The following is a 26,239-nucleotide window of genomic DNA, read 5'->3' as shown; positions in this document are numbered from 1 at the left end:
CTCCCTCTCATAGCAAGCAGAGCACAGAACTATAATATCAAGATAGGTAAAACAACTCTTTATCCAATTTTTGTGCTATATAGGTATTCGCTCGTCGTGGTCTGAGTAAAATTGATGAACTAAAGCAGTTGGAAAGCATGAGTTCTTCACCACAAAATTCAGAAACAAAAAAAGTTTTCAGAGAGGCCACTATAAAGGTATAAACATGTCACAATTCATAAAAATTATAGTACATACAGCTGAACAAGTGGAATACATAATACAGTTTTTACTCACATGCTTCTCTTTGAGTCAGATGGCAGTAATGGTTTTCAAGAGAGCAGTATATGAATCCAGAAGAAAGCCCAAAGGATTTTTTCGACCAAAATTAAGGGTTAATCTAAAGGAAGCACAAAATGTAAGTTTAGAATTTTGTGTAAATCTTTTTTTCTTTTTGATCTATTTATTACTTATTTTTAGTAATGATATGACATAGCTTTGCCTAACACACATCTTTTGTGGGCATACAGCATTATCTGCAAACAGAATGATTTGTTTTCCCTTTCCAGCCTTATAAATAACATATTAACTTTACCATTAAGACTCAGAACCAACTTAAGGGAGTAATAATTATAATAGGCAATATGGTTATATTGGATCATTCAGGGTTTGTTTTCTTTAGTGGCTGTGTGAGTTATTTGTGTAGGATAAATATTCTTGGCTGTACACTACAAAATAGCCACAACTCTACAGTATTTAAAGATAATATAATTTTTAAAAATATTGTTCAAATTCATCCATGGTGTATGGCCCCTTGAATTTTCCTTACTGTGTTTAACTACATTAAAGATTCGGGGCCAGCTTCAACAAATCTTCAGTGGATTTTTGTGTCGCAGTACTCCTCTCAAACCTTGAAAGATATGTTTTTCAGAGATTCGTCACTCCCCCTTAGGATTCTGTGACCTTTATAAATGAGTACAAAGTATGAAATAGCCTTTGATGAAAATCATTATTTTCCCCAACTCACATTCTATTGCCAACAATCTTAGTTGCCACAGCCAAGTGTTCCATTGGGAGATGCCTTGTAAATTAGTATAGAGAAACACGTTCTTTCATAATATTAAATATTTTTGCATACTTACTTTCTTTGGACAACTTCCAGACCTACTTTATTAGCTTTAATAGCCGCATTTATTCTTATACTATTATGTGTATTTATAATGGTTCCCCCCATATACCTCAGAGAGTATCACTCTTCCTTCTGAGTCAGGTTTAAAGTCATTGGGTTCAAGACCTTTCCTAGAGACAAGATTCATACATTCATAGATTCTGAGGCCAGAAGGGATCCTGTGATCATCAAGTCTGACCCCCTCCATAACACAGGTTATAGAACTTCTACTAACGCTGGTGCAGGGAGGTGTGATTTACAGTTCCCAGAGCCAGAGAAGCCCTTTACACTCCAGGGGTGATTCACCCCAAGAAAGGCAGATGGTAATTCTGCTTTTTCCCTTGTGGTTTCATCTGGAGTTGGGGCAACTTTAATTTTTGCTAGGGCTACATAGCCACTCTGCCAAATGGGAAACACTCCAGGAGGCTCAAACCAGCACACTTTCCAGCTACTCTCTCTTGCTGCTCAGTGCTTTCCACTTATTGGGCTGCATTGGCACTACACAGCCCTCATCCAGGTAGGAAGAAGGTTGCAGTCACTTTGCATCATTGCAGCCTCCACTGCTGGAAGGCTTTATGCTGTGGACCCGCATCAGAGTTTTTGGTGCTGTAAACCTGTGGTTAATTTGGTCCTATGGTTTCCATTCTTACTCATTGCAAATATAGCAGTACCAAGAGGCATAGGTAAGTGCTACACAACCATCCTCTGGGTGAGATGCGAGACAAAAGGTCTTTTCTGTCTCGGTTGAGAGGCCATCAAGGCAGAAGTTAGATGTCTCCTTGCATAACTCCCATTTCTGTCTCATCATTTATTCTGTCAATTGCAAATATACAGAGCTGTGTGAATTGTTGGTGAGCTTTATTTACATGCACAATCATTATCTAACTTATTTATTCATAAAGTGCCTTTGGGCTAGCCTGAGAATGAAAGCACTATATTTGATAAACCCCAGTCATATTCAAAATCAGAAGAGTATAATTTTTGCTGGAAAATAATATGCTATTAAATATTAGTATCATTTGTATATACTATGTTATTGTTTCTTTACTAATAGAAAAAAGTCTGAGTATTGGGAAAAACAGATATATAAATAAGTTCCATCAGAAATAACATTATGAATTCATGGGATTTCTCAGCTGATATTGTTTATAGTTAAGGCAACGATTATGTCACGGAGGTCAAAGGAAGTCATGGATTGCGTGACTTCCTTTGACCTCTGTGACATTTTCTGCCTGGGGCTGGAGCTCCCAGCCCCCACTCTGGTGAGGGGAGCCTGCAGCTGCCCAGCCCAGTGGAGTGGCGGGGGGACCCCCACAGCTTCCCAGCTGTGGCAGGCAGCGGGGAACCCCAGAAGCTGCCCAGCTGTGGCAGGTGGGGGGACCTCCCCACAGCTGCCCAGCTGTAGTGGGTGGCATGGGACATCCTCCACGCGCAGCTGTCCAGACACGGTGGGAGGCAGGGGTCTTCCCGAAGCTGCCCAGCCGCGGCAGGCGGCGGGAGGACCCTGCAGCTATCCAGCCACAGTGATGGCCCCCCATAGCTCCCATCCATCTTGTGGGGAAGGAGACCCCGCAGGAGTCATCCCCTGTGAGTAGGGGGACCCCAGAGCTCCCACTCCCCACAGCAGTGGGGGACCCGGGAGCCCCAGCAAGAGTGGGTGCTGAACCCACTTCCCCATTTTGTCAGGGATATTTTTAGTGAAAGTCAGAGACAGGTCACGGGCTTCCATGAATTTTATTGCCAGTGACCTTTCCATGACTTTTTTTCTAAAAGTATCTGTGACAAAAACTTAGCCTTACTGTAGTTAATAGTAAAGCTATAACATCATCATCCTGACACATTTCAGATGTGACCTGATTGCTCTGATCAAACTTTAAGTGATCTGTATGATACATTGGTATAAAAGAGTACCAAAGGGTTCAATATCAGGTCATATGTGATTTCAGTCATGTATACTTTCATATTAAATTGCTGAGTATATAGCACATTCCAGTTGATCCAAACCTCACTTATCTGAAACCTCAGGAGGGTGTGGTTTGCATATGTAAAGACTACCAGATTTCTCAAGGATTTGGCTCAGTAAAACTTAGCTGTTTTTGGGTGATGTCCTTCAGCAGGACTTGGGGAAGCAGGTGTACAATTCTAGTGGGGGTGTTGCTTCTGCAGGCTTTGAAGTCTGTGGTCAGGGTCAGGAGATAATTCAGTTTACAATGTAATTCCTAAAGATTTCACATAACTCTGTATCAGTTTCGGACTTTACTTAATGCCTGGTTTTAAAAGTGACTGATCGTTAGGAATCAATTTCTTAATAATTCTTTTAAAATGTGACGTTTTTGTCCACTACTTGCCATGCCTGTTTTCTTGGCCTTAGCAAACAGAAGTATTGAATTTTCATGTTGTTTGTTTTTACATGCTTTTATAGTTTGATTATTTGTTCAGGGTTGTGAACATTAAATGCGATACCATTTTCAGAAATATTTCTGCACATTTTGTAGATTTACTAATGTTCAAATAAATGGAGAAAAATCTATAGGACTATATTTGCCTGCATTGGTTCACTTTTAAAGCAATTTTTTTGACATTTTAATATTATAAAACGTGTGTAGTCCAGTACTCATAGTATGATAAGAAGACAGAGAGCTTGTCTGTATGAACACTTCACTCATGGCAAACCGGGGCATAAATCTACCCTGCATTAGTGTGCCGTGCACTCTGTCAGTATGGACCCTACTGCCATGAACTAAAAGTTTTCTAGTGCCCTTTGATTTATCCAGCTTTGAAACAGCCATAGATCAAAATGCACTAGGGAACTGTTAGTGTGCAGCAGCAGCGTCCACCTGGACACTTAAGTGCACAGCAGGCTTGTGCGAGTAGTTTTATACCTCAGCTTGCAGCAAATGAAACATTTGTGTAGCAAAGCCACAATGTAGGGATATTTAGACTGGAATGCCTGATAAGAGTTTGATCCTGCAAGGTGCTGAGTGGTCTGGTCCTGATCCAGCAAAATATATAAGCGCACGCTTAACTTTTAGTATGTGTGTAGTTCCATGTACTTTTAGCTCTTAATTTAACTTGGAAAATGAAAATAGACTGGCTCATTTTACAATAGTTTTTAATAATTTTCATTTTTTCCTTCACCCCTACAATGCTGTAATATTTGGATTGCAAACACCACAGGGAACTGTTTACAGCTAAAACAGTATTGCTATCGCTGCTGTGTATAGTTACCCTCCCAACCTCAGGCATTTATTTAAATAAAATCTGTGTTTTGTGCATAAACTGTCAACGACTATACGTGGGGGCAGGGTTCTGTTGCATATAGTCAGTTGCAGGTTTGGGACTGTAATTATTTCCTCAATGCTGTGGAAAGAACCATTGGGGATATAATAATTTAGCAACAAATGTTAGGTTTTTAAATCCAATGTAGTGTACTTGGGAAATTTTAAACCTGCATGTATAATTATAAGGAATTGTTTAAAAATATTTCTTGTCTTTGGTTTGGAATGAGGTTGCCAGTAAAACGTGGATTTACTCTCCGCCCTGTAGAAATGGTTGCTCTTTCTTTTCAAAAGATAAGTAGCTACCTCTAAAGAGGTAGCCTGTTTGAAAAGATGGGTGTATAATTTATGTTACAATAAAAATACAATCCATCAGCATATAAATTGCTGAAATGCTGCCATATACGGCACAAATTATTCCCTTTTTATTGGGTATACATCTTAGCTTTGCTTGCATTAAAGTGCCTAATTTGAAAATTAAAATAAAGGATGTGGCTCCACCAATGCAGGAAGGAAATTCCCTAACATTATAATGTTTAGATGGTCCTGGAAACCTTACTGAAGGCTTTTTATTTGATAAAATGTCAAATAAATTGTTATAACTGGAGTGATGATGACATGGAGCAGGTGACCATTAAATACTGGGTCTCCACTTCATTGCTCCATACCTGGTAATGATTTTGACAAGGAAAAAACAGTCATGTAAACAAAGCATCATGAAATCAGTTTTTTTATTTTATTTTATTTTATTTTATTTTATTTTATTTTATAGATTTCTCATTACTTAGCAGCCAAACATAGTGCATATGGTTTTGTGTGTATTGTCTTATGTTTTACATTATGTTGATTGGAAAATGTACAGCCCAAAGAAGCAACCTAATGGACTGTAGCTTTAGTCCTGTGGGGTGCTGATCATTGTCAATATTCACTGACTTCCTGTGAAGCGCTGAGAGTCCTCAGCTCCCAGTGATCAAGCCCATGTGATTACAGGACATGATCTGGATAGCTTTGAATTACATAGGCTTAATACGTTTTTTCCTTTAATAATTTTCATTGTTTTGTTTTGTAACTAGAATAGTGTGCAGCAGTGTATGTAGTTATTGTGAAATTCATGCCTTCCTAAGGTACCTTACAAACTTGGCCTGATACTTTGCTATACCTCTGGATCATAGAATTCACAACCACGCTGTATACTGCAGTTATTTCTTGTACTTGAATTCACTTTTTCACAGAGAGCTGTTTTGAAAAAACAGCTTTATTGTAATGCATTTGAAATATGACAAAACCTTACAAAGATTTATCTCTTGTTTAGTTGCCATGGCCTCGTACTGTTACAGAACGGCTGCTGACAGAGATGTTTGATGGCACTGCAGCCCATTTCCTTGCCATCCTAGAAGCTCTCTCTGATAGTAATCAACAAGTGTTGCGCCCTGCCCCACCTGTTCCTGAGGAAACTGAGATTCGTGATGTGGTTTCAGAGCTCTTTTTTGCAGGCATGGATATCCTGGCAGGTAATGGCATAAAAATGAAAATACACTGGTAAAGAACCTCAGTGTTTCTTACTCCCATAAAACAAAAATCTCACCTGCAGAAGTATGTGTTTCAATTATAATCATAGCACTGATCAAATCAAACTTACTTTTTTTTTAAATTATACCTTCCCAAAATTTTATATAATTAAGTTAAAACCTTTGGCCAGATTCAGCTCTCAGTTTTACCAGTGTATATCTGGAGTAACTCCTTGTGCTTCACAGAAAGTCTGCACCTTTTCTGAATAGCTCAGCATGGAAGGGGTCTTTGTGATGACCCAAGGTAGGACCCACTTGATATATGCTTATCTGTATCCAGTCATTCCAGCATAGAGGATGTGGAGAGCGACTGTGGTTGCTATTTTAGCCTGTGGGCTGGAATGCTAGTTTCCAATGGGCTACGATGCAGTCCTATAGCCAGCTTGTAGGTTGTGATGGTGCATTCCATCACTTGACATCCACTTCATTCTCTGAACAAAGTACATTTAGTCAAGCTTTGTGTGGGGAGGAGTGAATTTCATGCTGAAAGAATGTTTTATTGCTGGTAAAACCATTTAAATAGCTGCTGTTTTAAAAAAAATGCACAAATCAACTAATCATGTAATTAAAACAGTGGCGGGCAAACTTTTTGGCCTGAGGGCCACATCAGGTTTCTGAAATTGTATGGAGGGTCGCTTAGGGGAGACTGTGCCTTCCCAAACAGCCAGGCATGGCCCGGCCCCCACCCCCTATCCAACCCCTCCTGCTTCTCGCCCCCTGACAGCACCCCCGGGACTCCTGCCCCATCCAACCCCGCTGTTCCCTGCTGGACCTCCGGGGACCTCTGCCCCATCCACCCCCTGCTCTCTATCCCTGACCTCCCCCCCTTCCTGACTGCCCCCTGAGGACTCCTGCCCCCATTCAACGACCCTGTTCCTGCTCTCTGGATGCCCTGACCCCTATCCAACCCCCCCGCTCCCTGCCTCCTTACCGCGCTGCCTGGATCACTGGTGGCTGGTGGCGTGGCTGCACCAGGACAGGTAGCCACGCTGCGCAGCACAGAGCACCAGGTCAGGCTGGGCTCTGTAGCTGTGCTGCCCCAGGAGCTCACTGCTCCACTGCCCAGAGCATTGCACCGGCGGAGCAGTGAGCTGAGGCTGCGGTGGAGAGGGAACAGCGGGGGAGGGGCCAGGGGCTAGCCTCCCAGGCCAGAAGATCAGGGGCTGGGCAGGACGGTCCTGCGGGCCGTAGTTTGCCCACCTCTGAATTAAAATCCCAGCTGATGGCTGCACATTTCTCTTGGGATGTGCTGACAAGTCTCTTTTGTGCAAACTTCACGTGGCAGTAGGTCTTTGCAGCCAAATGCTTAGTTGATTATTATTATGTGAATGCCTAGAATGCTTCAAATTATAAACCAAAGATCTCTATTTCTTTGATTTGCCCTGGCACTGCTTAAAACATTTTTAATCTCATGTGTTTGGGTATATAGGTCTGGTCATTTTCTGTCCTAAGTCAAACCCACATATCCCCACTACCTTTAACTTCAGTTGCATAAGTGTAATTTCAGAGTGACTCTATCTAATCCAGTTTATTTACCACATAAAATAGTTGTTCAAAAGGACACTTGAGGGGTCAAAGTTTGCACTGATTTTCACCCCATGCCTCTACATTTAAGTCAGTAGCGTTCTATGGAGGTGTAAATAAGGACAGAATTAGAACCATGGAGTAGAAGATGTTTTGGTAATAAAATAACATGTATAAAGTAAATACACTTAATAATTGTATTTTACTTCCAAGATCATTATGACTAGAGCTGGTCAGAGGTTTTCTAACAAAGCATTTTTCTGTCAGAAAATGCTGATAATCAAATGAAAAATATCTTGTGGGAATCTGTTGGCTTTATTGAATCTTCCAACAGAAACCAGGCAGGCTTCCTGACAGCTTGTCTGCTGGTATTGTGGGCTGCCACACAACTGGGATCCCTGTAGCTCTGGAAGCCCCGGTTTGAGCCAGGCTTGTTTGGGCTTCCTACCTTCTGGGTAGTTAAATCCTAGTGAGGAAAGTAAAAAGGAGCATAAACTCTGCCAAGTGAAGTGTAAAAATATAATTAGGAAGGCCAAAAAAGAATGTGAAGAACAGCTAGCCAAAGACTCAAAAAGTAATAGCAATTTTTTTTTTAAGTGCATCAGAAGCTAAACAATGGTGAGGCCACTGGACAATCAAGATACTAACGGAGCACTAAAGAATGATAAAGACATTGCGGAGAAACTAAATGAATTCTTTGCAACAGTCTTCATAGCTGAGGATGTGAGGGAGATTCCCCAGCCTGAGCCATTCTTTTGAGGTGACAAATCTGAGGAACTGTCCCAGATTGAGGTGTCCTTAGAGCAGGTTTTGGAACAAACTGATAAACTAAACAATAATAAGTCACCAGGACCAGATGGTATTCACCCAAGAGTTCTGAAGGAACTCAAATGTGAAATTGCAGAACAACTAACTGTGGTTTGTAGCCTATCATTTAAATCAGCTTCTGTACCAAATGACTGGAGGATAGCTAATGTGATGCCAATTTTTAAAAAGGGCTCCAGAGGTGATCCAGGCAATTACAGACCAGTGAGCCTGACTTCAGTACCAGGCAAACTGGTTGAAACTATAGTAAAGAACAGAATTGTCAGACACATAGATGAACACAATTTGTTGGGGAAGAGTCAACATGATTTTTGTAAAGGGAAATCATGCCTCACCAATCTACTAGAATTCTTTGAGGGGGTTAACAAGCATGTGGATAAGGGGGATCCAGTGGATATAGTGTATTTAGATTTTCAGAAAGCCTTTGACAAGTTCACTCACCAAAGGCTCTTAAGCAAAGTAAGCTGTCACGGGATAAGAGGGAAGGTCCTCTCATGGGTTGGTAACTTGTTTAAAGATAGGAAACAAGGATAGGAATAAATGGTCAGTTTTCAGAATGGAGAGAGGTAAATAGTGGTGTCCCACAAGGGTTTGTACTGGGACCGGTACTATTCAACATATTCATAAATGATCTGGAAAAAGGGGTAAACAGTGAGGTGGCAATATTTGCAGATGATATAAAACTACTCAAGATAGTTAAGTCCCAAGCAGACTGCAAAGAGCTACAAAAGGATCTCTCAAAACTGGGTGATTAGGCAACAAAATGGTAGATGAAATTCAATGTTGATTAAATGCAAAGTAATGCACATTGGAAAACATAATCCTAACTATACATATGAAATGATGGGGTCTAAATTAGCTGTTACCACTCGAGAGAGATCTTGGAGTCGAGGATAGTTCTCTGAAAACATCCACTCAATGTGCAGAATGTTGGGAATCATTAGGAAAGGGGTAGATAATAAGACAGAAAATATCATATTGCCTCAATATAAATCCATGGTATGCCCACATCTTGAATACTGCTTTCAGATGTGGTTGCCCCATCTTAAAAAAGATATATTGGAGAAGGTTCTGAAAAGGACAACAAAAACGATTAGGGGTATGGAATGGCTTCCGTATGAGGAGAGATTAATAAGACTGGAACTTTTCAGCTTGGAAAAGAGACAACTTAGGGGGGATATGATAGAGGTCTATAAAATCATGACTGGTGTGAAGAAAGTAAATAAGGAAGCATTATTTAATGTGTCTCATAACATAAGAACTAGGGGTCACCAAATGAAATTAATAGACAGCAGGATAAAACAAAGAAAAGGAAATATTTCTTCACACAACACAGTCAAGCTGTGGAACTCTTTGCCAGAGGATGTTGTGAAGGCCAAGACTATAACAGGGTTCAAAATAGAACTATATAAATTCATGGAGGATAGGTTCATCAATGGCTATTAGCCAGGATGGCAGGGATGGTGTCCCTAGCCTCTGTCTGACAGAAGCTGGGGATGGGCGACGGGATGGATCACTTGATGATTGCCTGTTCTGTTCATTCTCTCTGGGGCACCTGGTATTGGCCACTGTCGGAAGACAGGATACTGGGCTAGATGGAACTTTGGGCTGACCCAGTATGGCTGTTTTTAAATTCTTATGTTCTTATATAGTCCAGAATATGGGTTGCCTGAGCTCTGGGCAGCTTGTGGAGACTCATTAATTTTGTTGAGGAAAAAGTCAAAACAGAATGTCTTTTTTGATTTTTTCAAAACAAAAAATTTGGACTCCCTTTGTTCCACGTGAATTTTGAAATTGCGAGTTTTCATTATGATGATATTTTTTTAATTTCAAAATTTCCTGTACAACAGGAATTCTGGTTTCTGATTATGACTAAATAAAATATAACATCAAATAAATTCTATTATTATCTGATGAGTTACTTTTGTTTTAGGAGGTGGCAGCTTTGCTAGTACACAAGAAAGTTATTGTACTGAGTCTTCTGGTGTAATAAATGCGTCGTCGACACTTCTGCAGCTGATATTAACAGGTATATTAGTTTGGGTTTTCAAAGCATTTTGAACCCAGTCATGCAAACTCTCAGCACGCCGAACTCCAGTGGTAGTTCTATGCCTACAAAGTTTGCAAGATCCTACCTTCTATTAGTATTCAGACAATCAGAACTAATCATTAAATATTGTTTCAATTTTAATTACAAAGCTATTACAAGCTTTACTGAAATAGCAAGTTGTAAACATACAGGCATTATAATAAAATGCTACTACTTTGAACATAGATAGCACAGTTGATCAAGAGATCTTCAAGTGCTTTACAAATATCAAAGGCCAGTTTCTGATGTTATAATTGTGAGATGTGCTTAGGGAGGAGAGAGGGGTGGACGTGGCTGAGCAGAGAGTCGTTGAGTCATCATATCTGTGTAGAACAGAATGATGTGGCCTTGGAGCAGTCCTTAGTATTCTTCAAAAAAATACCTGCTGCCAAACATTAATCTAAACCTCTTCCCAGCACCTTCAACCAAAGGAATACCCTTTGGAGCTCACTCACTAGAACGCTGTCTTGGGACTGTGGAACACTGCTGAATGTACTACCTGGGGCCCTTGCCTATGGCAGAAAGGAGCTTGAGACTCCCTATTCTGCCCTGCTCTTATATGGATTCACTTGAGAGGGTAGGGAGAAGAGGCTCTCCAGTATGTATATGTATATTTGCAGATCTAGCAATGAGAATATTCAGCCATCTTTGCACAAGTTTTTCACATTCTTAAAAGTAATAATTGGAAGGAGGGGCATATGTGGGGACTATGGTTGCAACCATTTTGAGGTTATTTCTGGAGGCAGGTAGAATTAGGTCCATGACTTCATCAAAAAGACTCATTAATTTCAACAGCAACGTGGACTTTTGGAATGTAACATGACAATGCAGGTATGGCAGTCCAGTCTTATAAACACTGAAAAATATCCAGCAATATAATACAAAAAGTCGATTTTGTGGAGTTTTTGAGAAACCCACAAGGTAGTTCAATGTCTGCAGAATTCTTGTGTGGAATCTTAGTTATGTATTATGCAGATGCTAAAAATAGCTTTAATTTTACTGAATGTTATATTTTTAAAAAGAATTATATTTTTATTTGCCATTGTTGTAGGGAAAAATGGTGTTTCTGGAGAAGCTGCTATGAAGTTTATAAAGTTAGCTTTCAGCTATGAAGAGTGGGATGTATTCGATTCTACTGTTGGACTGATTGCTAATTTTCTTCAGGTAATCCAAATTTACTATATGGTATATATGAGGGTATTAAAATGTACTTAGGTTCATAAATTATTAAGGCAAATTTCCATTACCTATTTCTGTTTAAACTGTTAGAATCAAGATGATCCAGTATGGAAGAAAGCAGAAATGGAACTCAGGCTTATTATTGCGATGCAGCCTCTCGTGTCTACAAGAAGATCTAAACATGGCCTCTCTCTCCAGGAACATAGTTTCAAGGAAGCCACAGTATCTCGCAGTTCTGGAAGAAGAACAATTGCACTTCAAGGTGTGTTGTAGATCATTACAGCTATGGAGTTGCAATAATCACATTTCAGATATAATTTTTTATAGCAAAAGTTTTGTTATTTGTTATGGAGAAGTTCTTTAAAATACAGTATACAATTTTCTGCCACTGTAACTAACAGTTAAGAAATTATGACCTACTGAACTGTGCCTTATTTACTTTCACTTGTCAAAACATGACTTAATGACATTTCCAATAAACGGGGGAGACACTAACTGATATTTTCAGACAGGGGGTTCCCAGGGAAAAAATGAGCCTGGGATGGAAGAGGCTTGTCTGACTTTATTTTGCACTTTCTTATTGTTCATACATCTGAGATTTCTTTTAATTTAAACAAGAAGAACTTGTTAAAGTGTGCTGCCAGTTAAACCTGTATTCTGTCATCCACAAAATTACACGCATCTTGAAAACGTTTCCCTGTACCAGAAAAGAAATATGCCTTCTTCACAGAAGTGGGGAATGTGTAAGATGGGGAACGTGCTTCTCCTTCATATTGACTATTTCCTGAACCATATTGCAGCTGGTGCAGGTTGGAGCAGCTGCATTGAAAACATCATGTTTTTATTAAATTTGTATGAGGAAATAATATCTTGATTTTACTTTTTCCTCCTTTATCAATTGTGACTGTAGAAGGATCCCTAAAGCCTGGAGACCCTTCTGATGATCTTGTCACTTTGGCAACCGCACTGTTTTCCTGCGTATGTACATCTAAGCAGGTATAAAAGAATTAAGCACATTTCTGCTGTATGCAGTACTTGCTATTGTATCTGTCAAATGACTAGGACTTGGGCAGTCATGCCTAGTGATTGGAGCTGGAGTCAGGCCCAGTGATCATGCCTAGCAGTTAGAACAGGAGTTGGGGTAGCCAGGAATCAGAACCCAGGGTCAGAGCTGGAGTCAAAGGCCAGGTGCCAGAGCCAAGGGTCAGAGCCGAAGTCAGAGGTCAGGAATCAGAGTCAAGGATCAGAATTGGGTTACCTGGAGAGAACAAAGGCAGGAGCAGAAGCTAATAGAGGTGTTAGGAAGTGCTTTGAGCATCCTCTGAACTGCTGCAGGGCCTCAGAGACTCCTCCAACCAATCAGTTGGCGCAGCCAATCAGGCAGCCTACTGCAGCTCAGCTGCACTCATTAGGTTGCCTGGAGACTGGCTCTGCAGCAGGCTCTAATTCCTGACAGTACCATTATATGTAATTCAAGGTCAGAGGAAGTTATGCATGGTTGACAAGCTTTACAAATTACAACAAAAATGAAATTAATTAATGCATAAGAAATGTGATTGATTGTGATTTACCTTGTTTTAATTTACTTTTTATTATGATTGGTCCTATGTAATTAAACTACTTTTATAAAATTATTAAAGCCATTTTCAAAAATTACCGGGCACACTGCAGCTTTCTAATAATCAAGGAAGGAGACCAAATTCCTTTTTGCTGTGTTGCACTCAGGGAAGCAAGTGTGTCAAATATGGTGGAATGTATCTAGAGAATTAGGGGGTATAGGCTAAAGCTCCAGTTAGCACAACTTGTCAGCTGCTTACATGACCACTCTGTAGTGTGGATGCAGGTTAAAACCACTTGAGTACTGCTAGTTCTTCACTACCTTCCCACAATTCCTCCTATGTGCCCAGAAAGGACAGACAAGTTCTCCTACAATTCACTGGGAAAGAAATCTTAGATTGGTTGAGCTTACTGCAGTGCAAAGACTCCTGGGGTACAACCCCAGAAGTGTTGGTATCGCACACAAGTGAGTGCAACACCACCATTGCCGTTCAAGTGTTATTTCTCAGTATGGCTGCTCTCATTCAACATAAGCTAACTCAAGAGAAATAACTCCAGTGAAGATAACTTTAGTTAACACTGCAGTGAAGACATACCCATGTTTTATTTATATGCTAACACGTTTTTAAACAGCAGTTTTTAACACCTTTACAAATATGGGTATAACCAGATAAAATGTATTTCAAGGTGTTAAAATGCATCTTTACTAGGAAATAATATGCTTTTAAACAACTCTTAATTAAGATGTTTGCTGGCATATTTTCCTAGCCTTCATAAGGCCATAATGATAGCCCATAATGTTTGTGGCAAACTGGGAGCTTATACTGCAGAAATTCTAAGCAGAAAGAAGAAAAGACACTTTCAACTTAAAAATCACACTTACATTTTTTTACTTACTATCGCTCAAGAAACTCCTAAGGTTAATATAACTAGTAACCCATATTATTTTTCATATTTTTCCAGTTTGTTTACTTGTTGCAGCACTTTGCATATGGTCAATTTTGCCGTTTCCCTGTGTAGTTAGTTACTCTACCCTTTTCTTTGTGTGAATCTTTCACATAGCAACAAGAGAAAATAAATTATTAAAAAATGATTATACCCCCCTCCCAAATTGGCAGGTCGGGGCAGAGGACAGATATTATACCTGAAACTACTTTTAACTCTTCTTTAAAAAAATATCGGCTAGATTTCATGTTGATGGCATCCCATATAAGAACACTACATGTGGCAAAGTATAAATTGGCTTATTTTCTGTACGAAAAACTAATTTGTCTGTACCCATTTATGCAGCTATTGTAACATCTTTTTTTTTCCCAGACTCTCCAACCAGATAAAGAAATACTTGTTGATATAGTAATGTTTCTGTGGCAGAAGTGCAAAGTAGGAGTTCAGCGGATCCAAATGAGTGGAAGTGCCTACTTAAAATATATCTACAAATTCAAAGCTTACAAAGTACTCCTTTTTTCTTATTCTATTTCCATTCGCATGAATGCATTTTATGATGGCTAACCCAAGTTAAAATTTAGGTCTCAAATCGCAGAAGTATATTTTCCTTTTGATAAAGACCTAACTCCCATTAGTTACAAATGAGAGTTGTGTTCTTTCTGTGAGGGATATAATTCCAAACTGTTACTTATGCATTGTAAAGTATAAAAAAATGCATTAATTTTAATGACAGTATTTCTCATTTCTACACTATTTTCTTCACATGTATACACATATTCTTAGTAATGTCATTAGTGATATGAGAACAACCCTCCTTCACTCCCACCTCATAGCGCCTTAAAAAAAAAAAGTGAGAGAGACAAGGCAGACAACAGATCTCTGTTCCATTTCTCTGTGAAGTCCAGTCTGTTATAGGGGGATAGTCAGACAAAATGAAAATAACAGATTGTTCAAGGTGGTTGTGTACACAGTGTTAGGGGAATCACTTCCCACACAAAAGTTCTTGTTCTTTTTGAAAGGAAAAGTCATATGGATCAAGGAAATCTCCCAAATACTGTGGGATGAGGTTTTGTGGTGTGCCACTGCACAAAAAAACCCATGTCTACACTTCCAAAAAAAACCCAAAACCCCAGCCTCGCAGCAATGAGTCTCTGAGCCTGGGTCAGCTGACTCGGGCTTGCACTATGGGGCTGAAAATAGTATGTAGACATTTCTGCTTGGGCTGGAGCCTGCATTCTAAGACAAACCCGTCTTGCTGAGTTCCCGAACCCTGGCTCCAGCCTGAGCAGGAATGTCTACACTGCTATTTTTAGCCCCATAGCACAAGCCCGAGTCAGTTGACCCAGACTGTGAAACTTGCAGCTGTGGGTTTATTGATTTTTTGCAGAGTAGATGTACCCTCTGGGTGTAGCAGAAAACTTGGAGTTCAGGAGAAAGAGTTCTTGGAAAGGTGGGAGGGCAGAGATGGCTTTGAGCCAGCTTGATCTTGGGGTGCTCCAAAGTCTGAAGAGACCCCTGCTGTAATTAAACACAGACTCCTGGAGGCCTGTAGGTGTTATGACAGCCTCCTGGGGCTGACCTGTGGACAGCAACACTGCCAAGAATATCTCTAGCCCTGTGACCCTGCCCCAGGCACCCTTCCCTCCCCAAGTACATGAGGGCTTGAGAGGGGTTCTTTGGACGGCAGCTTTATGGCTGTCGTTTTCTGTGCTTGGGCTAGGAGTGTTGGGGTTTTTAGAATCCCTTTATGCTGCTCCATCCCTTTTACCTAGCATAAAGGAACTGGAGTGGGGTTAAGGATCTCATCCTATCTAAGGATCACTGTAGGTCACAAACGACATTGGATCACATCCCCCCTGGCTTCCATGCCTAAAAGGTGAAAACCAGTGTTTTCCTTACAATGACTGCTTCCAAATTCTATGCACCTGATGAAATCTGCTATGGGATTTGGCATCCCGTCAGACCAGCATATAGTACAATAGGTATCCCATGCAGAACATGCACAAAACCTCTGCAAAGTAAAAAAAAAGAAAGAAAGAAAGAGAAAGAAAAAAACAAACTAAAGAACTTGTGATCTGAAGGAATGTCGGAGGAATCATGGAAAAGTGAAAGTACTAAGTGTCGTAACTTGGAAAAATAAAGCAAGTTACTGCACATAACTGATAAATTAAAGTTCCTATGAGGACTATTACGGCCTATATTTTGCCTAACTCTTGTGCAGGTACATGGGGAATTTCCTCCCCCTTTTGTGCTCTGTTTTCACAAGGTCCAAGTACTATCATATTCCATGTGTTATGATCAATCTACAAGTGTCTCTAAACAGTTTGGAGTGCAAAAAATCATCAGTGTTTGGAATACATAAATATGAATATTTTTAATTCAGTTTTATGAACTGCTTTAAGATTCTTGCTTTATATATTTTTCTTCTAGTGGGTTCACATACTTTGGATAATAAATGAAGTAATTCACAGCAGTAACATAGGAGATGCTAATGTTGTAGTACTTGCAGAGGTCACGTTACGTCTGACTGCGATATTGGAGAACATAGCTGACTGTGCAAATAAATCTGCAAAAACAGGTAAAATGTTCAACAAGGTAATGGGAGTGTTATTGGAAATAGGTATGGAAGGAATATCTAAATATAATGTATAATTAGCTAATCAATTTTCTTTTTTGTTGGCCATTTTCTGAATTGAAGTCTGAGGTTTTCGAATATATTTATTTGTTTTGGTTGGTTGTTGATAGCAGCATGCTTGATTTTATTTTAAATAAATGCTATAAAATACAAATTGTTTAGACCTAAGTTGGTGAGTGTGACAGATGCCCTTCATTCAGGATCAATGGAAGAAGCAGTTAAGCTCCTTTATGAAGTAAGATAGCTGGAGACAATATGAACCACCACCCAAAACATAGGCCATATGCAAGACCAGTCAGAAACTGAGCTATGTGGGCAGAGGAGTTTCTCTGGGTTTTGCTGGATGGAGGTATGTCTGTTTGTGAGACGAAGCTCTGAGAAGTAGCCAGAGAATAGCCAGTGAGAAGGAGACAGAAAGCCAAACAGATAGCTGTTTCCCCCAGCTCCCATTGGCCAGGAATGGTGAATCACGGCCACTGGGAGCTGTGGGACGCCATGCCTGCGGACAGTCAACATAAACAAAATGTCTCGTGGCCTGTCAGCAGATTACCGTGATGGGCTGTGTGCCGAAGGTTGCCAACCCCTGTTTTAGAGCATTAAAAATGTGCAGTAATCAAAACAATACGATTAATGTCACAGTCAAGTGCTAGAAAACTCCCACTTCCAAGGTCTTCAGTTATTAATAGAACTAGTCAATTATTACTAGTCTTATAAATTCAGTGCAGTTGATTTTCATTTTACTTTTACTTTTTTTTCTTACCCAGCAGGAGAAAGAAATGAATCGGTATTACCTTCACAAACTCATATCTGTGACATTCCTGAAATACTGAAGGTAATATATAATTCTTTGCCACTTGCATAACATTTTCAGAAACCATAGCACATGTCCCTTTCTAAACATTTTAAAGTTAGAAACATTCCTATAAAATGTAGTACTTAATTTTATAAAGTCGAACAGTTTGCACCGATATGCTAGAGCAGAGAAAAATTGTAGATACTTCAAATCTTCATCATGTAAACCCAGAGAAGTTATTTTTTTCTGACCTTGTACAGTCCTTTGTGATCTGAAAGATATTTTGTGCTAAAGCTCATTCTTCCTTTATACCGTGTCCATACTTCTTTCCATTGTACTCTCTCTGTTGTGCTGCAGTCAGAGCAGGCCTTATCCTGTAGGAAGGACTTGTGAAACAGAACAGACCCAGGCCAGGATCTTTAACAGGGGCTGCACTTGTTACCGCATACAGGAAAATGGTCCCCACCTACACACAGACTCTGTCCCATGGCAACTACAATCCATCCCCCATCAATATAACCTGTGTTGACACCTGTGTTCTGAGCGCAAACTGATTGGTCTTTTGGTGTGGTCTCAGCTATCCTGTCAGCTCCAGGCTGCATGTTTATAAGAGTCCCCTTTTGCAAACAGCTGGTTCCTCTCCTAGAAGCTCCTAGTTGTGACTCTGCACCCCAGCACTCTGGGGTTTCTCAATCTCTGCCCCAGCTCAGTGCTGCTGCTTCTCCTCTGCGTGCTGTTGGCAACTTTCTAATTGTTGAAAACTGGACATCCCTGACCTTCCCCTGCCCTGCCTCTTCCCATAAGCACAAGGATTGCTGTAGCTCACGAAAGCTTATGCTCAAATAAATTGGTTAGTCTCTAAGGTGCCACAAGTACTCCTTTTCTTTTTGCGAATACAGACTAACATGGCTGTCACTCTGAAACCTGTGTATAATAGAAATTTCCCATTGTGTAGTGCCATCTCTGAGAGATTTCTATTATACACAGGTTTCAGAGTGACAGCCATGTTAGTCTGTATTCGCAAAAAGAAAAGGAGTACTTGTGGCACCTTAGAGACTAACCAATTTATTTGAGCATAAGCTTTCGTGAGCTACAGCAATCCTTGTGCTTATGGGAAGAGGCAGGGCAGGGGAAGGTCAGGGATGTCCAGTTTTCAACAATTAGAAAGCAAAAGAGCTTTCCAGCAAGTGGGAAGAAAATATAAAAAGGGGAAAATGACATCGGGGGTGGTGGTAGTCCTCACTCTCCCTACAACAACACACCTGGAAACACCTGAGGAACAAAGACTGAACTGTGGGAAGTGATGGTCCCAGGTTAGAAGGATTTTTAGCCTGTGTATGAAAACCTGAGAAAGCCAAGGCAACTTGTGCCTTAAGATCTGCCAGCCTGTTTATCACTCAGGGTGAGAATTTGCTAATTTATATCCTACCTATCTAGTGTGTTAAGATCAGTTTGTGGTTTTGTTTATTTACTAAGATAATCTCCTTTTGATCTGTTTGCTATCACTTCAAACCCCTTAAAATCTACCTTTTGTAGTTAATATACTTGTTTTGTTTTGTCTCTAAAACCAGTGTGGAGCTTATACTTGGGGCAGAGAGCTGTTGCATATCTCTCTCCACATTGAGGAAGAGGGCAAATTTTATGATCTTACGCTGTATGGTTCTCTGTGTAGTGCAAGATGATACAATTCTGGGTTTACACTCCACAGGGGGTGTGCACTTGCATGCTGGGCAACTCCTTAGCTGTGCTCTCCCATGCAGAGCTGCTCTCAGCATCTGTGTGAATATAGCTGCAGCTTGGTGTGTCTTCACCTGTATGTGTGCCGGAAGGAGGCTTGAAAGCTGGTCACAGCAGCACAGAGTAAGGGAAACTCAGGCTGGTCGGTCGGGGGGCTCAGTGGTATCCGAGTTCCAAATGGCACCCCTGGGGGTGGGGGGAACCTGTCACAGGGACCCTGTCCTCCACCACTGGGTTTCTTCTACTGGTATAGACTGAGCAGTTTTTATACCACTCCTTCACGGATTGGTCATCCCTACCTAGTAGAATCTCGGACTGACTTGCAGCATGCCTGGACCACTTCAATGGGGATGGCATCTCTAAGTCCAGTACTTCACGGTCAGGGCTTCCAGTACATGGTCATCCAGTGCTTCTGGTTCCAGCGTTGTCAGCAGTCTGGACAGGGCATCAGCAATGGTGTGTCTCTGGCCAGACCAGAATTCCAGAGATATTGTAGTTGGCCAGTCTTAAAATCCAGCATTGTTCTAGTGCTCCCAAGTTGGCAGAGCCGATGTGCTCCAGGGGATTGTTATCCATGTATGTAGTGAAGCAGGTTGGTCCCAGGTAGCCCTTAAACTTTTTGGTGATTGACCAGACCAGAGCCAGGAATTCTGTTTGAAGGAGCTGTAATTTTATTGTTCCAATCTGTTTGTTTTAATGCCTGGCTGGCATATGTTATCGCCCTCTCCCACCTCTCCTGGTCCTGGGAGAGTACAGCCCCTAGTTTCTGGCATCTGTATACAGTTTGTAGTCCAGGTAGACCAAGTGAGTGGATGGACGATACCAAGTCTGTCAACAAGTTTTTGACCTGCTGTTTACCCATCCAGGTCCTGATACTTTTGGGTGATCACAGCTGCTACTGAGAGGTCCCATCAGTCCCACCCTAAGGCCACTCCCAAGGTTAAGGAATTTATGAAGCAGGATTTATATGACAGAATTTATTCCACCATCACTCTTCCAATGAGAGTCTCTCATTATCAGACTCTTGTAAAAATATAATTTTATTAATTTCTCTAAAAAGAAAAGGAGGACTTGTGGCACCTTAGAGACTAACCAATTTATTAGAGCATGAGCTGTAGCTCACGAAAGCTCATGCTCTAATAAATTGGTTAGTCTCTAAGGTGCCACAAGTCCTCCTTTTCTTTTTGCGAATACAGACTAACACGGCTGTTACTCTGAAACCTGTCATTAATTTCTCTGCAATTTCTAAATTTGCTGACAAGTTGACAGAGTAACATAAAGAATAGTTTTTAGCTTTGGTTTCTGAGGGACATCTTACGGTTCATACATCCCTTCAGGCAGCAGTAAACACCAGTGATATGGCCTCATATTCTGTAGCCACTGCACTCTACGTGCAGCGTTATTTGTGGCTATAGGCTTCTGATATTCTAACGTAGCTGCAGAACGCAATAGAGGACTTACCTTTTGAGGGTTCTAAACTGTTTTCTGCTAACCAGATGATGCTATGCACACACTAAAGGACTCATGCAACACTTCATTCATTAGGACCTTATATTCTGGTTACAAAGAGGAGTCAGTTTAGGCTGCAATCTTACTCCAGAACCTCATTCCAACAGAGGTCTAAGTGAAAGCCAGCCTTCTCCATTGGGCGGGGTGTGGGTGGGTGGGTGAAGGGGGCTTTCTCACCAAACAGCTGCAACTTCCAAGCAATCATTTTGACTTCTTGGTCGGACAGCACACCAGCTATATCTCCTCTCTTTGGATCATGTCTGTCCTTTTTTCACTGTGCTTGGGAAAGCATCATGTCAGACATGTGAGTGCTCAACAGAGTAAAGGAGGGATATGTTATCCAATTTACCTGTCTCTCTTTTTCCAATCAGCCTTCCCCATCCCTTTCAGGGACCTTTCTCAGAGTCTGTGTTACTTCAAGAACTATGGTCTCTTCTAGAATTGGGAGGAAGGCAGAAGTTCCTTACCAACATGGAGGAAAAGGCTTTTGTTCCCAGTATTTCCTGGTCCCCCAAAAATCTGGTGGCCTCTTCCCTATTCTAGATCTAAGAATGCTGAACTATTTCATCAAGAAAATTAAGTTCAGGATTTTCACCCATGTTTTTATTATCCCTTCCCTAGAGATGGGAAATTGGTATGCTGCCCTTTGTTTACAGGATGCATACTTCCACATGGTGATATATCCTTGGCACAGGAAGTACCTTCAATTCATAACAGCACCAACTGTTACCGATACACAATGCTTCCCTTCAGACTGTCGTCAGCCCCAAGAGTCTTCACCAATTGCATGGCAATAATGATAGCCCACCACTGCTGCTTGGCCATTCAAATATTTCCTTACTTGGGTGATTGGCTAGTTTGTGGAGCATCAAGTGACTAGGTGCAAAACAGCATCCTAGTCATAAGATAACTGTTCTCCCATCTGAGCCTGAAACTAAATTTGGGCAAATCGCAATTACATCCAACACAGTGCATAATCTTAATCGGAGCAGACCTCATTGCCAGGACTTGGGGGGAGGGATAGCTCAATGGTTTGAGCATTGGCCTGCTAAACCCAGAGTTGTGAGTACAATCCTTGAGGGGTCCATTTAGGGATCTGAGGCAAAAATTGGGGATTGGTCCTGCTTTGAGCAGGGGGTTGGACTAGATGACCTCCTGAGGTCCCTTCCAACCCTGATATTCTATGATTCTATGACTGCCATAACTTACCTTCTAAAGGGAAGGTATCAATCTATAGCTTTCCTTTCTGGAAGCCTCAAGTCCAGCCTTAAGACAACAGTGCATGTCAGCTTTCAGCTCTTGGGTTACATAGCCCCATACATAACTCTGCATGCCCACACATAACTCTGCATGACAAACTTCAACTCCACTGTCTATAGGTCTGGATCTATTAGCTATGTCCAACCACTCTTTGGACTTGTGGATTTGTGTTTCTGCACGAATGCTTCAGTCTCTTGATTTTGTGGCTGGATCCTCATTATCTGTGCTAAAGAGTTCTGTTTTTGTCCCCAAAACTGAATATAACTCTGATAACAGATGCATATATCAAAGTTTGGGGAGCCCATTTTGGTCAACTCCAGAAACAAACTCTTTGATCGAGCCAGGAAGTGTCACTCCATATGAATGTGCTAGAGGTCTGAGCTGTTCTTCAGGCTAGCAAGTTGTTTATGTCTACCATCGAGGACTATGTGATACAAATTCCTACAGTCAACACCTCCACCATGTTTTATCTTAACAAGCAGAGAGGTGCAAGATCATGTCAACTCTGCCAGGAGGCAACCCTCATGTGGAATTTGTTCATTCATCATGTTTCCCTGAAGGCTTTTCACCTTCCAGGAGTGAGAAACACACTTGCAGATTCCCTCAGCAGGGTTTGTGTACATCAACATGAGTGGTCAATCAGGAAGGACATTCTCCTTCAGAACTCCCACCACTCAGAGAATCCAGCAATAGACTGGTTTGTGACCAACCTGAACAACAAGTGCATGAGATTTTGCTCAAGGCAGGCCACAGTCTGAGTTCCATCATGGATGCCTTTCTTCTTCCATGATCCAGTCATCTCCTACATGCATTCCCTCCAGTTCCTCTCATTGTGAGGGTACTCAGGAAGCTGAAAAGAAACAGAAGAACATTGATTCTTATTGGATGGGTGTGGCTAAGACAATATTGGTTCCTGGCCCTATATCAGCTTTCTGTCCAGTTGCCAATAATTTTATCACTAGTTGAGGATCTTCTGTCCCAGAACCAAGGCAAGTCTCTACATTCTAACCTCCAATCTCTCCATTTTATGCATGGATGATCTCTGGTTGAATTCTCAGGAGCAATTGTGCTCCCAAGTGGTTCAGACCATCTTGATAAGAAGCAGAAAAGAATACACTAGAGCCCTGTATGCAGCAAAGTGGAAGAGATTTTCAATTTGGACATGATCTCAACATTTATTGCCTTATCACATGGAAGTTATGTATGTGCTAGACTGTATGTTGGCACCTGAAAGCACCAGGCCTTTCAGTTTGTTTTGTGAGAGGTCACTTGGCTTCCATTTTTGTGTTACATCTGCCAGTAGATGGGTTTTCCATTTGCTCTCACCCTCTCATTTCCCAATTCTTGAAAGGTCAACTCAATGATTACCATTCTGTGTCTGATCCTGTACCTGTATGAAATCTCAGTGTAATCCTCACCAAACTCATAGGAACCACCCCCCTTTCAAGCCTATCACTACAACCTCACTATTGTTGTTTATGAAAACAGCTTTTCAGGTGGTAATCAATTCTTCTATGGGGGTTTCAGAACTTCATGCTCTCTTAGGTGATCCTCCTTTTATAGTTTTTGACAAAGACAAGATTTCCCTTAGGCTACCCCTTAAGTTTATGCCTAAAATAGTGCCAGATTTCCAAATGACTCAAACTGTTAATTTGCCAGTGTTTTTTTTTTCTCTGAAACCCAATTCTTCTGAAGTTAAAGAAACACTTCATACCTTGGATGTTCATGGAGATTTGGTATTTTACCTGACTGCACTATATCCTTCAGCACTTCTCCCAGGCTCTATGTAGTGTCAACTCAGTAAATCTCACATTGGATTTCTGATTGCATTAAGCTCTGCTACAATCTTGCTCAAGTTTCTCCTCCACTGAGCATAATGGTTCACTCCACCAGGGCTCAGTCAACTTCATCAGCCTTTCTGAGCAATGTTCCCATAGCTGATATCTGTAAGGGAGCAACATGGTCATCTGTACATACTTTTTTAGCTCATGATACCATCACTCAAACCTCTTGTAACGATGCCAATTTTGGCATATTGGCTTTACAATCTCTGTTCAGATGATCTGAAGGCCCTCTACCTCAAAGGGGCTGATGGAGTCACCAGTAGTGGAATGTATAGGTGCACAATGACTTAAAGGAGAAAAAATAATTACTTATTCATACAGTAACTGTTGTTCTTCGAGGTGTGTAGTGCATCTGTACATTCCACAGTCCTTTCATCTTTCCCGCTACCTTGGACATGACATACACTGGTGTAAAGGAAAAGAGAGGGAGGTGGCAGCCACACCCCTTTTCTGCCCTTGCCTTAGAGCATGAGGAGAGATGGGGTGCATGTGTCACTTAGTGTTACTGCTGGCAAAAGTCTCTGACTTGAGTGCCCTAGGTACACAAACACCATCAGCAGCGGAATACATATGTTCACAACAGCAGGTAAATAACCCTTTTTTCCTCACTACCTGGGCAATGCTCTACCAGCTGCTGGAATGTTCCTGAAGTGTTGCAGAGGCTAAATGGCCTGTGCATGAATTCATAGAGTCCTATCGGGGTAACGAAGGCCATTTTTTCCTGGTCCTTTGATGTCATTGGTACCTGTCAATACCCACAAGCTAGCTCTTTGGTGGAAAATAGGGAGGCGTATTTAAGGGCAGTCAATGCTTCCTCTGTGTAGGGGAGTGGTCTTTATATATAACTTCATTGAGTTTCCAATAGTCCACACAGAAGTGGAGTTTCCCTATTTTTTTTTTCTTTACCAGGACAATGGGGGCGGCCCATAGACTGTAGCTTGCTCTGATAATACTTGCTTCCTTCATTTCATTGAGCATCTCTTTTAATGGTTGATATAAGGCACGTGGGACCATCTGGAACCTCTCTCAGATCAGGGAGTGGTTGGTGGCAATCGGATGCTGGATAGGAGTCTGTCACAGGGTGCTCTACTCACTGTGGAGCACCTCCTTCTGGTCATGTTTGGGCATTAGCTCTGCCAGGCCAACATCCCTCCTGAAGTTGCTCACTCTGTCTCACTCTCAGTCTCACTGTCTTCATACTTGACTACTTCTGCTTCTTGGCTTGGCCCTCCAGCCAGGTCAATGTAGTCCTCCACTTTCAGGGTATCAAAGTTTCTTGGGACCCACTGTTCCAGGCAGTCTTTCCTCTCACTGCCCCTTAATGGCACCACTGCCCAGTGGCTGGTAGGGGAACCCAGGCCCACCCTCTACACTGGGTTCTAGCCCAGAGACCCTACAACAAGCAGTCAAGATCTGCATGGCCTTGAACCTTACTGCTGTATACCTGGACTACCTCCTACCTTTCCTTCTCTCACCCTGAGTATGACTGCAGCCTCCTTCTCTCTGCAGCTCCCTTTTAGTCCCAGCTACTGGGCTTTATACAGGCCCCTCGTGTTTCTATCCAGCTGAATTTTATCTCTAATTAGTCCTTGCTCCCTGGCTCCTCTTCCAGGTGCAGTCTATGGAGTTAATTGGCCCATCTAGCCACCTAAACCCCTTCAGGCTTTGTGTAGGGTGGACAGCCCATCACAGAGTCACACACTCAAAGTTGACCAAGTTCTTGGAGAAGGTGGCAGAATGTTTCCAAGTCAGATGCTTTCTCTGTTCTGTGGTAATCTCCACATCGCCCATATCTATCTCCTGGAGCCAGGCCTCCTGAACCTTCGCTAATGCTACTCTACAAGGCAATAGGTGCACTCCCAGCCTCTGGTCTCGCTTTGGGAATTGCTACATCTGCCCAGTCAAGGCAGAGGACCTGTGCAATGACCTGACTGTGGTACAATCTTATAGGCTGATGGGCTTGGTTCAGGACACTCCTGACAGCACCCCTTTCTTGACAGTGGCCAAGCTACAAGCCACCATGATCAGGTTTGCACTGGTGCCGGGGTAGGGCTCCACTGGGGTGGTATAATCTTTGCCTCTATGTCAGTCTTTGTCTTACACAGGAGAACGGTCTTGGTATCTGGCCCTATTCTCAGAGGGCGAGTGTCCCAGATCTTAGCCTTTCCATGCATGTTGGGGAAGCACTGCTACTTCTGTATTTCTCTATTGGTGTTCTACCACACTTTTTTCCCTGTGGGGTATCCAGGATTAATGACCCTGCAGTACCTTTAGAAGTTCATTATAGCAGTGCTGGAGCAGGTTCATGTGTAGAACAACAGGACGCAGGGTGTGGTTATCAGTTTCACT

The 26,239-nt window shown here is 41.6% G+C and overlaps 1 protein-coding gene across 1 annotated transcript in view; it reads left to right on the top strand.

Moving 5' to 3' along the window:
- Positions 1 to 26,239, top strand: part of CFAP54 (cilia and flagella associated protein 54) — a 216,676-nt gene that overhangs the window by 21,535 nt on the left and 168,902 nt on the right. The window contains exons 7-16 of the mRNA XM_084646844.1: positions 84 to 197; positions 296 to 397; positions 5,738 to 5,936; positions 10,276 to 10,371; positions 11,483 to 11,595; positions 11,701 to 11,872; positions 12,521 to 12,606; positions 14,485 to 14,619; positions 16,543 to 16,690; positions 17,512 to 17,579. Of these exons, the coding sequence (XP_084502970.1) occupies positions 84 to 197; positions 296 to 397; positions 5,738 to 5,936; positions 10,276 to 10,371; positions 11,483 to 11,595; positions 11,701 to 11,872; positions 12,521 to 12,606; positions 14,485 to 14,619; positions 16,543 to 16,690; positions 17,512 to 17,579 (1,233 nt within the window). The remainder of the gene's footprint in view (positions 1 to 83; positions 198 to 295; positions 398 to 5,737; positions 5,937 to 10,275; positions 10,372 to 11,482; positions 11,596 to 11,700; positions 11,873 to 12,520; positions 12,607 to 14,484; positions 14,620 to 16,542; positions 16,691 to 17,511; positions 17,580 to 26,239) is intronic.

The sequence above is a fragment of the Lepidochelys olivacea genome (assembly GCF_965140295.1).
Source record: "Lepidochelys olivacea isolate rLepOli2 genome assembly, chromosome: 1".
Lineage (NCBI taxonomy): Eukaryota > Metazoa > Chordata > Testudines > Cheloniidae > Lepidochelys > Lepidochelys olivacea.
The sequence above is the reverse complement of the archived record's forward strand: the minus strand, read 5'-3'. Positions and strand labels throughout refer to the sequence as shown.